At 46.3% G+C, this 16,325-nt stretch overlaps 1 protein-coding gene across 1 annotated transcript in view; it reads right to left on the reverse strand.

The window, feature by feature from the left end:
• Positions 1-5,011: 5,011 nt before the first annotated feature.
• phf21ab (PHD finger protein 21Ab) overlaps positions 5,012-16,325 on the reverse strand; it is a 46,483-nt gene continuing 35,169 nt past the window's right edge. Inside the window, exons 12-18 of the mRNA XM_083663313.1 lie at positions 14,016-14,076; positions 10,337-10,443; positions 9,742-9,897; positions 9,309-9,384; positions 9,101-9,204; positions 6,191-6,824; positions 5,012-5,575 (exon numbers count right to left, since the gene is read on the reverse strand). Coding sequence (XP_083519439.1) covers positions 5,172-5,575; positions 6,191-6,824; positions 9,101-9,204; positions 9,309-9,384; positions 9,742-9,897; positions 10,337-10,443; positions 14,016-14,076 — 1,542 coding nt within the window. The 3' untranslated portion in view covers positions 5,012-5,171. The remainder of the gene's footprint in view (positions 5,576-6,190; positions 6,825-9,100; positions 9,205-9,308; positions 9,385-9,741; positions 9,898-10,336; positions 10,444-14,015; positions 14,077-16,325) is intronic.

Below are 16,325 nucleotides of genomic sequence, written 5' to 3' on the forward strand. Positions count from 1 at the left end.
AAATAGAAATGCACATTTGCAGTATTCTTTGGATATATCCGTTTTAGAGCTTTACTATAGAAACCTAAGACTTTTCTCTAGAATACGACGATGCACACACAATTTTGACATAAGACTGTTCAGCCCCCCCCCCCCCCCCGGCCCCCACACAGCTCTGCTGAGATCTCAACATTCAGCATGGTGCATTAGCCAAGGAAGGTCAAAGGTCAAAGTCAATCTATGCTATGGAGCCAAGACGTTCCCAGTTCAGTCCATAGAATATAGTGTTGGGGGAAGAAATGCTTCGGTTCTACTGACATGGATGGCTACTGCACTGTTTAACTCTAACTGCACATTTTTGGCATCAGCATGCCAGGATGTAAAAAAAAGAAAAAAGAAAAAGTGACTTGAATTTCACATAAAAACTTAAAAAAAGAAACCCAAACAAATGCATATTAAAAAGGTTTGACAAATCTTGTATAAAAAATTTGCATAAGGCGGCATGCTTTCCACTGGACTGAGTGGACAGATGTTGCTAATTGGGTGTAAGTCTGCCCAATCAGGGTGCAAGTTAGTTAATTGGGTGTAAGTCTGCCCAATCAGGGTGCAAGTTAGTTTGTTCATTCCAAATGCACTCCGGCTCCGGCTCACATGGCCTGATTTAGCAAACTCATCCCTCCTCCCAAACAAAACAGAAGAGACACGATCACAACACAGAGGGAATGAAGAACCACTCAAAGGAAATTCAATGTGCTTGGACTCCAACTAGCGGCACCCTGCGTGTGGACTGACCTTCAGTCAAGTGCCTCTACAACTCAATCTGGAGTCTGATCCAGAATCATGATTCACGTCGCTGACGGACCCCGTTTTACACTGGGACAATAATACTGCTCAAACCAAAAGTGCATCACAAAACAAATGGCTGTCACACCTGATCAATATCACCATCAAGCTCTCATCAATTCCCCATTGGAGCAGTTTTAGTGACCATGACAACCGCTGGGTGGCAGATTTTCACAAACCAACCTCTGACGTCCGCCAACGTCTGCAGTAGATAACCAAATATCACTTTAGAAAGGAGGGGAAAAAAAACATTTAAGGCAACTCCTATATAAAACAACAACAAAACACTATCTGGTCAATCTAAATAGAGTAATGTGAAATGTAGGTTCAACTTGCATTGACTACTGGCAGCCTGAGGTGAAGGGACTGGGTTTGGAGTTGTGCTCCGTTAGGTTAGCCGGAGTTTGGAGAGCTCGGGAGGACAGGCCAGGATGGGAGGATTATCTGGAGGGTTCACAAGTCACAGTGCAAGTCAAGAGACAAATAGTATCTGCTGTTTGAAGAAAGGCACTCTAGGTACCTATTGTACAGAGGGAAATGTCCAGCTTCAGGCTCTTTGAAAGAAACGTGTTGAGTGAAGAGACGGGATGACTACTCTCTCCATGTGTGAACACAGGCTAAACATGTTGAAGGAAATGAGTGTGTTTCATTGAGAAGTTAATCCACCCGAGCAAGCCAAGAAAGTACCAGAACAAAATACACAATGAATGGAATTCACAAGGATTTGAGAAACATATTAGAATTGCATCTCTTGGCCAAACAGTCTTTTACTTCCATGTTCAACTGGCTAAATTCTTAATTATAGACATAACAGATTACATTTATCAGTCAACGGAACATACTATGGCCAAACGTATAGAAATGTTACAGAACCTTCTGCAATTTTCTTTCCTGGGATCCCCTGCTTCTGACTGAAGGCAGTTTGTACATCTGATGTCAGAAAACTAAATGTGGTGTATGATATGTTGATATAAGTCTACATGATATAGGAGACAACTATAACGGCTTCTTTTAGTCAACCAAAAATGTATTCACCCCTCAACCTTTTGCACATTAGTTGTGATATTAAATAATCTCATTGGCGATCTACTGTATGCACGGTAGCTTTATCTAACCTTGCCAAGAAATTTACATAAAAATTAAAATTAAACTGGAAAGTCCAGTTTGAGTAGCCACCCTCCTCATTTCATTGAAGTCACATCAATAGATGTTTGTTTTCTGAATTTTATACTATCACATGAAAATCCAGAATTCACTTATAATAGTAGACAAGTAATTCAAAATAAATCAAATCGAACAAATGTGAAAAGTCCAGGGTGTTGCCCTGAACACCTTGGAGGGTATTTAGGGGTGAATCCCTTTTTGAGTGACTGTATAGTGATATTAAGCAACAAATTGGAATGTAGCACAAAGGAAATGATTCCAGAATCCAGCTCAACCCGAGGCACCGTTAATGAATGAGTTTGTTAACGCCCCAAACCCAACCACGAGCCAGAAGTCATGATCAGTTCAGCTGACAGAGAGACCAAACCTGACAGCCACCAAGCCAACTAGTACCGCATCCCTTTTCAGCCCAGACATGCTCCAGAAATAAAAGAGATGTACCAATCTAATCGACTCATGGCATGAAGGGCTTTCTAAGACAGAAGCCCAGGCATTCCTTCATGAAGGGCTTTCTAAGACAGAAGCCCAGGCATTCCTTCAGAAAATATGAACTAAACTCGAGCCTGAATGTCAGAGAGGTTTCGATTTCCTCCTAGAAAAATATTGGCAATGTGGGGATAAGTCACATCACGACGACGAGATGCATATGAACATACAAAAAGCTCTCTTTGTAATGCAGCAAGCTTGTGCTTTAATTTCAGGATTTGTGGTTTTGTCCTTTGAGATCCATCTGAAGGAACAGGTTCATTACGTTACGTTACGTTACGTTACGCTACGTTACGTTGGTTCATACAACAAATCCTCCCATTTCAAGAGAAAAAAAAGTCCCTTCAATGTTATTGTTTAATAAGCTCTCCTGCCTCTATCTGGGGGAGTAGTATATATAATTCACGATTGCCAATGACTTGATCTTTCAATACAGTAAGTGGACTTGTCCCTGCTGAATTTGGATACAATAGCATTTTGGCAGTTCAGAATTCAACAGAAATGTACATAATGCAAAGATCACCACTTCAAAAAGAGGATTCCTTTGTGTTAATAATGCCAGTCCAACAGGTTCAGGAACAGAAAGCACTTATTCTTTAGACTAGGAAGACCTGAATATCTTTTCCTATAAAAAAAAGAAACACAGCCCAGATATAGATAGTTTTGTGTGTTGACATTGCAATATTGCAATTTCACATTTAGTGCTCACAGTTGACACACTTGACTCACAAATGAAACTCCATCACTACACTTGACCGACACCACTGAACACATCTGTTAGGCTATCATGCCTGCTTCAACCTCATCCTCAGTACCTGGTCCATGCTGAACATGGTGCTCAGCGTTTGTTCTGCCTGAGCTCAGGGACACAGGTTGGGAAGTGATAGGGGGGGTCAGGGCTGTGGGTTAATTTTTTTGGGACTGTTAGTTGATAGGTGGCGGGGTAGGACTGTTGGTTGATGGGGGGGTAGGACTGTTTGTTGATAGGGGAGGGTACGGTTGTTAGTTCATGGAGGAAGTTAGGGCTGTTCGTTGAGGAGGTAAGTTGGAGACAATGGTTGATGGCAAGGTGAGGGTTGTTGGAAGATAGGGATGCGTATTCTTTCAGATTTTTCCGATAGCGGTGCTACGACGATACTTTTAAAACGGTACCAGTGCATAAATGGTGCCTGAACCTTTAAAGCGGATTGAAAGCAGATTCTTTAATTTAAAGAGGATTCCAAGCAACAAGCTCCAAACCATAATGTTAGTGAAGGTGCGTGTGCCGCTGGTTTCGTAGCTCTGGAGGGCGGATATCTCACTCAGCAGCTCGGGCATGCCACTGAAATGAGGCACCTAAGTCTGCATTGCAATTTGGTCGGCAAGTATCGGTCGTAAAGGCACCGGTACCATAGTGGTTTTGATAGGGGAGGTTAGGGTTGTTGGATGATAGGGGAGGTTAGGGCTGTTGGATGATAGGGGAGGTTAGGGCTGTTGGATGATAGGGGAGGTTAGGGTTGTTGGATGATAGGGGAGGTTAGGGTTGTTGGATGATAGGGGAGGTTAGGGTTGCTGGATGATAGGGGAGGTTAGGGTTGGATGATAGGGGAGGTTAGGGTTGTTGGATGATAGGGGAGGTTAGGGTTGGATGATAGGGGAGGTTAGGGTTGCTGGATGATAGGGGAGGTTAGGGTTGGATGATAGGGGAGGTTAGGGTTGTTGGATGATAGGGGAGGTTAGGGTTGCTGGATGATAGGGGAGGTTAGGGTTGGATGATAGGGGAGGTTAGGGTTGTTGGATGATAGGGGAGGTTAGGGTTGCTGGATGATAGGGGAGGTTAGGGTTGGATGATAGGGGAGGTTAGGGTTGTTGGATGATAGGGGGGTTAAGGTTGGATGATAGGGGAGGTTAGGGCTGTTGGATGATAGGGGAGGTTAGGGTTGGATGATAGGGGAGGTTAGGGTTGCTGGATGATAGGGGAGGTTAGGGTTGGATGATAGGGGAGGTTAGGGTTGTTGGATGATAGGGGGGTTAAGGTTGGATGATAGGGGAGGTTAGGGCTGTTGGATGATAGGGGAGGTTAGGGTTGTTGGATGATAGGGGAGGTTAGGGCTGTTGGTTGAGAGGGTAAGTTGGGGACAATGGTTGATGGCAAAGTTAGGGTTGTTGATGATTGGGGATGGGGAGTTTAGTCATATTAGGGTGTTGGTCACATTATGTTGGTTGAGAAGAGAGGTCTGATGAACGTTGCCATTTAGATCAGAACCCTTTGACAGGTTCCATGTTGAAATTAACCTCTCTGCCTAACCCATCAGAACCTGTGTCTCCCCACCCCATCAGAACCTGTCTCCCTACCCCATCAGAACCTGTCTCCCCACCCTATCAGAGAACAACATGGGGCTCACTATAACAGGCACACACTGGTGTGATGATGAATTAAATCTCCCTTTGAGCATTCCCACCACTGACTTCTATCACTAATTGGCATGATGACACTGGTACATAAGCCTCCCTTTACCCCATCTCTGTGGGCGGAATAGCCTACATCTTTCCAGGGCCATGTGACTTGGGCTGTATATTATCTACCATTGACACAGTCTGACAATACAATGCAAACAAACAACATTTATACAGATTGGCAACTTCAGGGCACCGTAAGGTGCAAGCAAAAGTCTTTTTTTAATATACGTTTGAATTCTCGCAACTCAAGAGACATAGCATTACTTTTTATCGTCCAAACTGCTGACAAGAGCTGGCAAAGAATGCGGGGAAGGTTCTGAGGTTTTGCTGTTGTTGGTGTTGCTGCCGTCACTGTCAGTGACCTCTTCCAGTTTCTTCTCCACTGCTGTCTCTGGACTGTTAACGGTAGCCATCTTGTTCTCAGAGTTGGTGGTAGCATTGGTAGTGCAGCTTCCTGCTGGGCTGCGGTCAGGGCAGGCCAGCTCTGCGGTGCCATTGGTAGTGGCAACAGTCGCAACCACTGAGGAACTGGCAATGTCAACCACCGGAGCTGCCTCAGTCTCTGACTTGGCCTCCTCCTTAGCCTGGAGACCAGCCCCTGTCTTACCCCCAACCCCTCCCACTGCCCCAACCCCAGGCCCTGTCTTACCCCCAACCCCTCCCACTGCCCCAACCCCAGGCCCTGTCTTACCCCCAACCCCTCCCCCTGCCCCAACCCCAGGCCCTGTCTTACTTGCTGCCCCTACCCCTCCCCCTGCCCCAACCACAGGCCCTGTCTTACTTGCTGCCCCTGCCCCAACCCCAGGCCCTGTCTTACCTGCTGCCCCTGCCCCAACCCCAGGCCCTGTCTTACTTGCTGCCCCTGCCCCAACCCCAGGCCCTGTCTTACTTGCTGCCCCTGCCCCAACCCCAGGCCCTGTCTTACTTGCTGCCCCTGCCCCAACCCCAGGCCCTGTCTTACTCGCTGCCCCTGCCCCAACCCCAGGCCCTGTCTTACTTGCTGCCCATGCCCCAACCCCAGGCCCTGTCTTACTCGCTGCCCCAACCCCAGGCCCTGCCTTACTTGCTGCCCCTGCCCCAACCCCAGGCCCTGTCTTACTTGCTGCCCCTGCCCCAACCCCAGGCCCTGTCTTACTTGCTGCCCCTGCCCCAACCCCAGGCCCTGTCTTACTTGCTGCCCCTGCCCCAACCCCAGGCCCTGCCTTACTTGCTGCCCCTGCCCCAACCCCAGGCCCTGTCTTACTTGCTGCCCCTGCCCCAACCCCAGGCCCTGTCTTACTCTCTGCCCCTGCCCCAACCCCAGGCCCTGCCTTACTTGCTGCCCCAACCCCAGGCCCTGTCTTACTGGCTGCCCCTGCCCCAACCCCAGGCCCTGCCTTACTTGCTGCCCCTGCCCCAACCCCAGGCCCTGCCTTACTTGCTGCCCCAACCCCAGGCCCTGTCTTACTCGCTGCCCCTGCCCCAACCACAGGCCCTGTCTTACTCCCTGAGCCAGGCCCAGCCCCAGCAGGGCTGTTAGCTGCTATAGTGACGCTGTTCTCCAGGACAGGCTGCCCATCGGTGTCTCCTCTGGGTGCTGCTCCCGATGTTCCTCCAGGTGTTACTCCTGGTGCTCCTCCAGGCTGGATGCTCTCAGCAGCTCTATGCTCTTCCAGCTTCCTGGTTCCATCAGCGTTGCTGCTGGCTGAAGAGCTCCCAGCCGTCACTTTCTCCACAGAGTTAGCTTCTGGTGCAGGTTCAGAGCTGATCACACTGCCATGGACTCTGGCACTAGCATCTGTCCCTGCTGTCTCTACTAGAGCTTGGTTGAAGTTGAAGGCTTGGATGAGGCGAATCAGGTGTTTCACTTTCTCCAGGGACAGCTGCATCTCTTTCTGACGAGCCAGGATGGTGTTTTTGGTGTCCATGCATTTCTATTGGAAGCAGGAAAAGCAGGCTTGGATTTGGTACAACATACAAGATACTACATTTTATTTTGGAAAGCATTTGTCTGACCATCTAGTGGAGTTCATATGCTTCTGGTTTTATTCCTTATTTTTAAATACCGGTACTACTAGCACTCAATGTAATCACCACATACCAGCTCTGTTTCTTGGGAGACCTGCAGTGGGTTGCACCAGCTGTGCGTAAGTTGAAACGTAAGCTAGTTTGAACGTAAAGTCTCACTAAGTCCGAGTTTACGCACTACTAAAAATATTGAACTAGTGAAATAGTTACAACTTAGGAATAAGTTAGAACTTACATTTTACACCTACGTCTTACTAGGTGTAAAGTCCTCCGTAAAATAGCAGTTGGCACGGATTGCAACTTGGCACCGTGGCGCATACGCATTGTGGTTTTGCGTCCGCAACGTGCTCTCCGTGATCAATTATTACAGGGTACATCACTGAGGATACGTCCCAGTTGCATCCATGCTATGTTTTTCTTTATAAGTTAGCCTGGCTTAGCCTAGCCAGTGACTCATAGGAATAGACTGCGTGACAACCAGGAATAGACTAGTGACCACTGGAGAGACAGTTGACAGCCGGAACAGGGACGGCACCCGGGAGCAGTATGGGTTAGCGCCCCAGCCTGCGTCTTCCGTGAGGAAGAAGCCCAACAATCCACGAGAGGCCTTCTAGGAGGGCCATTCAAGCCACAAGTGGAGCCTGCAGTGCCACCAATTACTGGTACTGCATGGTATCCACCAAGATACCATCACGTCGGAATGAGATGTTTGGAGTGGGGGAGTCTGGTGCAGCGCACAGGTCCTAGACCTGGTGAGACAAGGGAGGAGCCCGGCCGGGTGGCAACGCACAGAGCCCGGTCCCTCTATGTACCAGAGCCCTTCTCCCCCCCCGGTCCTGGCAGAGTAGTTCCGGAGCAGCGGATTGAGTGGCCCTGACCACGTGACCACCTTCGACCCTTCCTGGAGGGCTGACCGTGGGTAGCTACTGGGACGTAAGTTGGGGCTTGGCCAGCCCCGGCTGGGTCACCTGGGCGAGGGTGTATGATGTTGCGAGACCCGAAACATCCTATGACCCCAGGGTACATCACTGAGGATACGTCCCAGTTGCATCCATGCAATGTTTTTCTTTATACACCCTTTGATATTTATGACTCACGCTTTTGTTTCCCACAAGCTGCAGCACTGCATACAAATTAAAATAACCGCAACAATTTAGTGAGGCAGGATGGTGGTAAATTAGCCTACAATACTGATGAAGAGCTCACAGATAAACGTTAACAGTAATATGAACCTAAACGAACGTTACTCAATAACGTTCTCATTTGGTTAGTGTTGATGAAATATGAAAGCACTAATTTGCGGTGGGCAAGATCAGAATCAGAATCAGAATCAGAAAGACTTTAATGATCCCTGGGGGGAAATTGGGACAGGTTAAAGTAGCTTGCACACAGAACACAACATAGCATAAAATAAACAGTAGTAAAATGCGATAGTAAGCAAAAATAAGCAAAATAAAGTAGAGTACGTATAAAGTAAGCAAAATAAGTAGAGTAAGTATACATTACGTGACAATTGCAGTTATTGCACACTGGACTTATATTAAGTCGGCTTGCCCTATACGTTACACGTGGCTCAGCCAGGCACAGTTAACCTATCGGCTGGCTCAGTCTCAGGGAGACTGAGCGTCTCCGAGGTGCTCTTTTAAGAGAGGCGTTAAAGAGTCCAATGGCCACAGGCAGGAATGATTTCCTGTGCCTCTCCGTATTGCATCTAGGTGGGATCAGCCTCTCACTGAACGTGCTCCTGTGTTTGACTAGCACGCCGTGGAGTGGGTGCGAGTCATTGCTCATGATGGAGCGTAGCCTGGACAACGTTCTCTTCTCCGACACCGCAGTCAGAGCCCAGCTCCGATGTCCCGATGATCCGATGTCCCGACTGTTTTCACTCCACTTAATTAAACAACCGTAAATAAACACCGTTTCCACCGTGCGTTTCACTGATTGGCTACAGGAAGTGAAAACGTAATTTTCCGTGACACTATTTTGGTTAGTATGGACTTTAGGGTCTACTAGTTAAGATGTACAGTATCTTACGTCTCTGTGGTGCAACTAAACAAAGACACAACTTTAGTGTCAAACTAACTACCGGTAGTTTGAACCAAGCAGTTAGTGTGGACTTTACACCCCAACTTAAGAGAGAACTTACGTTCAGCTGGTGCAACAGGCTGCTGTGGTTTCTTACCGTTATGGAGTTACTGAGCTGTTTGACTCTCTGTTCAAGCTGCTCCCGCTCCAGTTTCAGTTCAGAACTCCATTTCATCAGCTTCTGTTTCTCCTCTTCTTTAGCTGCAGCAGAGCACAACAAAGCAAAGAAAACTGTTGATCTCTCCATTGCAATGTCCACATTTATTCCGCTAGAAGTTAGAGAAAAGGAGATATACTAATGTCACCTTCTTTGTAAGCAATGTAGGAGTGAACAATAGCCAGGGTACCAGGCCATGGAATGGCTTCTTCTTTTTTCAGAATCTGGAGAGAAAAGCTTGCAGTTGTCATGGTAGCTGGGACATCTAAAGTATGTCTGAGGAGAACAATCTAACCGCCACCCTGTGGTGAGACCAGGAAGAACAGGGAATGGAGTGGATGGATGTGAGATGTCAATCTTCACTAACAGAATGAATGGGACAGAAGTACAAAAAACAATACTGCATCATGTATATGCTTACAAAGGATTGAACAGTCCTAAGTTCAGGACAGTGTGGCAGAAGGCTGATCAGAAGAAGCAAATTTACAGTAAATACAGCTATTGGCCCTGACCTTCTCTGAACTGCTCTACCCCCTTCCCCCTGTCTCAGATCAGTCCATACGTAGGGCTGCTGTGGTTACCTGATCTTGACATTTTGGACAGATCCACATGCCTTTAGGAATGGTTTTCAGGGGTGGATCCAGGCAGTCCAGATGATAAACACGTGAACACGTGTCGCACATGAGCAACTGGCCACTGCGTCTGCACACAGTGCAGAAATCCTCATGGATGTCTCCCTGTGAGGAAGAATTGGACCAATCAGTTTCCCTGCCCATCTGGGCCCCACCAATTATCTGTGGAGAGGCAAGGCAGGGGGAGGTACCGTGATTTGGTTTGGTTTAAAGTTGGCCATCTTTTGAAGTCTAATGGTTATGGTGTGTTAACTCAATTAGCCATCTAGCCCATTTCAAGACACTTGACATATAGAAGTTAGAATGTGTTCTGACTAGTTGATATTAATGGATGCTCTAAGCTACAGGACACTGTTCACTTTGTAAGGCTGAATCAAACTGAAAAATCAATGACTGATGATTATCCAATGGAAATGACAAACCAAATGGATGTGTTTGTGGGGGTCTTGGGTGCAAGGTGATTGAAAGAGTTACTGGGCCAATAGGACAGTGTGTGACGGGGTTCCAACCCTCTGATTTGTCCATCTCCCCCATTGTTACTTACATCCCCAGAGCTGGGGCTGGGCAGGGGGAGGGGATGGACGGGGCTGGAGGGGGAGATCGGGGTGAGGCTGCCCAGCTCCGGGACGCTGCTGTATTTGGGTGGGCGACCTGGGTGAAATGAGACAGACAACAAAGACGGAAAACAAAGAAAAAAGAAAGATGGAGAGGGGGGGAAAAAAACAACAGTCTGTATGACATACCTTGGAAAGGGAGTCTTCGTTGGCTAGCGTGAGACAGGGGAGCGGTAGGGAGGAAGAGGAGGAGTCAGAAGCACAGACAGCAGTGTTAGTGCAGGAAGCCAAAGCCAAGCATTGCTAAACCTACTGCAGTTGTCTATGAAGGGGCTGGCAGACGGACGTGTGTCAGATGTTAACCTACCTCAGACCAACTCATCTAATTTTCATTTGATATCTCAGTAACTTATCCACATGTTAACCTACCTCATTCCAACTTATCAATTTTTTTTGTAGGCTGTTCTAGGGACCAAACTCGCCTCCCGCTGCCCAGTTATCACTAAAATACACAAATCCAAACTTTCATTTCCAGTCCACTTCGTATGAGGCGAATGACAATCTGACAGTGAGTTACACTTGAACTTCCTTCAACAATTCAAATACATTAGCATTAAACCTCTCACTGGTCTGAAATACATTAAACCTCACTGGTATAAAGTTAGATGTTAAATGCCAGTTATTACGTTAGACATTAAAGTGATAATACAGAAGATTTTCATCTAAATAAATGTATGTTAACTCTAGCCTATGGCCCATTGATGACAGCCTTTGCATTTTCAGTATTGCAGCATTTATAAACTTGGCGTCTGTGGTGACACAGAGTGGGCGGAGCTAACACAATAGACTCTCTCTGTAGGTTACTGTCTGTGGTGACACAGGGTGGGCGGAGTTAACACAATAGACTCACTCTGCAGGTTACTGTAGGTTCAACTCTTGTGTGAAGTAGGATAACAAGCTACTCTCTGCTAGCATTACGTGTGGTTACTATGGCCGAACAAACTGAGTAATGTCACATAATAACACTGTTTGGATCTCACCTGCAATTACCACTCATGGCCAATAGGTGTCACCCAAGAGAACAAAACTGAAATCTTCTGTATTATCACTTTAAATGAAGATTTTGACGATTTTCAGCCAGCTTTGTAAAATTACAATGTGGGTAGTACATGGAAATGAACAATGTTGACCTTACTCCCACGTTGCCTGGACAGAGAACTCCCCTGACGTAAAAGGCGTTGGACATAATGCGAAACATGTCACCCGACAGAGTTTCTGCCGGATAATTAAAGGGGGGAGTTCTCAGTCCAGGCAACATGGAGGCAAGGTAAACATTATTAATTTCCATATAATACCGACACTGCATTGATACAAAACTGGTTGAAAACTAAAACTGTTAGTATTAAGTTAAGACATTGAACCTTGTTAATTAAGTTAGACATTAAACCTAACTGGTGTTAAGTTAGACATTAAACCTAACTGGTGTCAAGTTAGACATTAAACCTCACTGGTGTTAAGTTAGACATTAAACCTCACTGGTGTTAAGTTAGACATTAAACCTCACTGGTGTTAAGTTAGACATTAAACCTCACTGTTAAGTTAGACAGTAAACCTAACTGGTGTTAAGTTAGACATTAAACCTCACTGGTGTTAAGTTAGACACTAAACCTCACTGTTAAGTTAGACACTAAACCTAACTGGTGTTAAGTTAGACACTAAACCTCACTGGTGTTAAGTTAGACACTAAACCTAACTGGTGTTAAGTTAGACATCAAACTTCACTGGTGTTAAGTTAGACATCAAACTTCACTGGTGTTAAGTTAGACATTAAACCTCACTGGTGTTAAGTTAGACATCAAACTTCACTGAAGCCACAAGATTCAGCAAGCAGGGGAAGGAGGGAAGATTTGTTTGACAGCATTTTACTGAGCAACATATCAGCAGTATCTTACTAGTCTATATTCTAGTGTATCTCTACAAGTTCCTGCTTTAAGTTACTAAGTCTCTGTATTTCTACTAGTCTGTTCTAGTGTACCAGTTCCTATTTAACTAAATGTCTGTGTCTACCATTGTCCATACTACTGTCAATACTAGTCTCTATACCAGGGGTACTCAAACGTTTTTGAAAGGTTCAGAACAATGCCGGTAAAACACACCGACATAAATCAATGTCCATAACTTATCCCTAACAATTTAAACATAACTTTAAGCACACATTCAATACTACAGTATAGTAGCTTGAATCAAGAGATAAATGTTTGCCTATAACTGTGCCTGGCACCTGGGCACTGACCCAATTGTTTTTTTGTTTTTTGTTTTCTATATTTTTTTCCAAGATTTTTTATCTAAATTTAATTTATTTATCCTGGTTGCTGCTCCACCCTCTGCCGATCTGGGGAGAGCCGAAATGGGCAGAGACATGGGCAGTTAGCCAGCCGCTTCTTTTCACCTGACAGGAGAAGCTTCACCGGTAGGACATAGCACATGGACGGAGCACGCTATTCCGACGAGTTCCCCTCCCTCCGAACGACCAGAGATGGCACCACTTCAGCGACCAGGATATTGCATGTTTTGGTGTGGGGTTCCTATATGAAGGAAACCCCCAGGGGGCACGGGGGGGGGGACATGCAAACTCCACACAGAAAGGCCCTTTTGACTATCTCACCCGGGCGGTGGGCACTCGAGGACATGCGGACGGGCACGCACTCCTTCAGCGCTCACTGCGTCCCAGGTGGGAATCGAACCCAGGACCTTCTTGCTGTGACCCAATTGTTCACTGGTCAAACTGCTGCTGTAGGAGTTTTTTTTAACAATGCTCATGGTGGAAAATCCACATTCACATGGATATGTGGAACCAAACAGGGTGAGCACATGAATGGCTGCCTTCTGAAGATGGGGAGCATTTGCTGCAGAAACGTGATCAGCTCCCGCCTCGACCAATCAGCTCCTACCTCGATTTGAAAAAAGTGGCAGAAACGAAGCGGAGCGGTAATGTCTTGTTTGTTGCCAGGCAACCAAAGCACCGCTGAGTTGTTCTCTTGAGAAGGGACACGTGACGTTCTGATTTCAAGTCTTTGTGTGTCCAACAAACCCCCCCTTTCAATAAGAAAATAGTGGCATTTTGAGCCAGTACACACAAACACAAGCGGCTCCATGAGAGTAAAAATCAAGTATGGTTAACTTGCGCTCTGCAATTTGTGTCACACATGCACTCAAGTAAATGTATGTTCAATCGCACAGCGCGTCGGACACTAATGTGAGACGAAGGTCCGGATTGATAGGTAGATCGGTCTGGATGTGGACCTCAGTCCGGAGTGTGAGAAGCCCTGCTCTATACTATCTATAATATATGTATCTGCTGGTCTCTGTTCTACTGCATCGCCACCAGGCTATATTCCCCTGTAACTCTACCATTCTCTGTTCTGTATCTCTACCAGTCTCTAGTCTGTCTTCACCAGTCCACAGTGGTCTCTGACCAGTCTCTAGTCTGTCTTCACCAGTCCACAGTGGTCTCTGACCAGTCTCTAGTCTGTCTTCACCAGTCCACAGTGGTCTCTGACCAGTCTCTAGTCTGTCTTCACCAGTCCACAGTGGTCTCTGACCAGTCTCTAGTCTGTCTTCACCAGTCCACAGTGGTCTCTGACCAGTAGACAGGCATTTCATACAGACCTCTCTTCCTGGTCCCCTGATGGAGAGGGCTGTTCAGGTAACTCACTGCACTCTTTTTCCTCTGCAACACAAAGTAGAGAAAATAGCAGGTTAATTAAAGTGTAATGTGCTTTAAGATATCAGTCCAAGTCTGTCTCTCATTTACAGTTTCCACCCAAATGTTTATAGAGGTGCCCTACTGAATTCCTGAGCGTCTCCACTCAACATCAGGAAAATAATACCACTAAAATGTCAGGCCGTGACATATTATAATACCACTCAAACCTCAGACTCTGGCCTTGATATATTTGGGTATTTATATGTATAAATGTACTTCAAAGACCATTCATTCATTTTCAATAACCTTTAAGGCCTTGCTTTATTTTTCTGGAAACTGTTAAATATGCACTCTCCAGACCAGGTATTGAAATTTACAAACAGTCAGCAATAATTGTGTGTGTGTGTGTGTGTGTGTGTGTGTGTGTGTGTGTGTGTGTGTGTGTGTGTGTGTGTGTGTGTGTGTGTGTGTGTGTGTGTGTGTGTTTTAATGATTCCATGGAACATGTGACCATCACTTGTGGCCATCACTTGTGCCTCTACTGACTTATAAAATATTGAACCTGCACATCACACCTAGCCTAGTCTCTTCCAACAGACGGTTGGCTCTCATCATTTCTAAATGCTTCTGCCTAAATGTCTGATATTGAAAAAGGGAAGCTCAGGGGAAATAATGAGCGATGATAGGGCAGGGGGATATTAGGTGGGACATCCGCTCGTAATTCTCCAATCACCTGCATCGGTTCAAACTTGTCTGATTCGTCTATTTGCCATATTGCCGATATTAAATGTAGAATGTGGATGCCTTTCTCGTCACTGTGTGTGCAGTACAAACTGTGGTACACCCCTCACTGCTACTACCGTAGCACTACAATGGCAGTATATGGTACAGCTGCGTTATTATGGAACCCACTGCAGATTTGGACAGACCACGCCCTGCCGGGAATGGCCAGGCGCCCATGCTCACGTGAGCCAATAGAGACACTGCGTAACGCGTCATCATTCAGAAACCACGCCCAAGACGGGGGAAAACACAAACTCCTGTCCAATCCTGGCGTTCTCCTATGTCGCGTGCATGCTTGCGTGTTGCACCAAAATATCGTATATACGGAAGATGAACACTCCAACTTACTTCTTGACAGCTAGATCCACATTTTTCTTCTCGCCAATTCTCAATGGCTTCCTTGTTTTGCTCAGGAGTACAAAACAACTTTAACTGGCGATTTTTTACATTTGTTTTCTGCGCAGCCCATCACACAACAGCTTTTAGCTATGTGTAATTCAAGGAAAATGACGCTGGTGTGTGGAAATGAACGGAGCTCTTCCCCCGTGATGGGCGTGGCCTATTTCATGCAGTGTCTCTATGGGATGAGTATTTATTTTGACAAGCTCCAGCTGTGCTTCCTTCACAATAGAGTACCGCAGTAATGAGTCCGGAAAACATGGATGCTAACACTTCACTGTTTCTGCCTATGGGATTTTTGAATGGGTTTATGGCGCGATGCTTTAAATAAGGTCTGTGGTTAACGCAAGCTTATTCACGCGAACCTGTGTTCAGCAGGATAATCTTCACACATGAGGACCACTTTTATGAGTTTTGAAGCTTTTACGTGAGGTTAAAAGTGTGGCTAGCTAGCAAACGGCTAAATGAGACTATACTGTCGATGGAGATATTATACGTCATCACGCCAAAGGGCGAACACTATATCTATATCAGAGCACAGCAGCGCACACACTGACACACACAAACTCCTGTCACCATACTGTCAAAACCTAACCTCGCGTCACCAGGCTCTCTCAGAGGAGAGAGACCCCAGCACTCAGTCCCGCCCAGCCGCCCCATTAGCCAATAGCATTTTAGAGAAACGTAATGTACCTCTAGGCCACACATGGGCAACATACGGTCCGCGGGCCGGAACCGGCCCTTGGACCGTCTCAGTACGGCCCGTGACGTCCTCAAAGAGGGGGGGAAAATAATGAAATAAAAACGTGCTTCTACCTCAATTCCAACAGCGTCTACATGTAGATTGGATTTACAGCCCAAACGCATGCGCATGGCCCAAACAGTGTCTGGTGGGCGTGTCGCGTCACATCAACTTGGCATTTATTGCAGCTGTGTGCTGACAGAATGAATGAGATTCACGATGGATCGGCCGAAAAAGAGAAAAATTGATTATGAATGCCGGATTTTTCAGCAAGAGTGGACATCTTTGATATGCCAAGAGAGTATCTCAGTGTTCAAGGAATACAACGTCAAGAGACATTTTTCAACCA

This window comes from Poromitra crassiceps (assembly GCF_964638095.1).
Source record: "Poromitra crassiceps genome assembly, chromosome: 30".
NCBI classification, from domain to species: Eukaryota; Metazoa; Chordata; class Actinopteri; order Beryciformes; family Melamphaidae; genus Poromitra; species Poromitra crassiceps.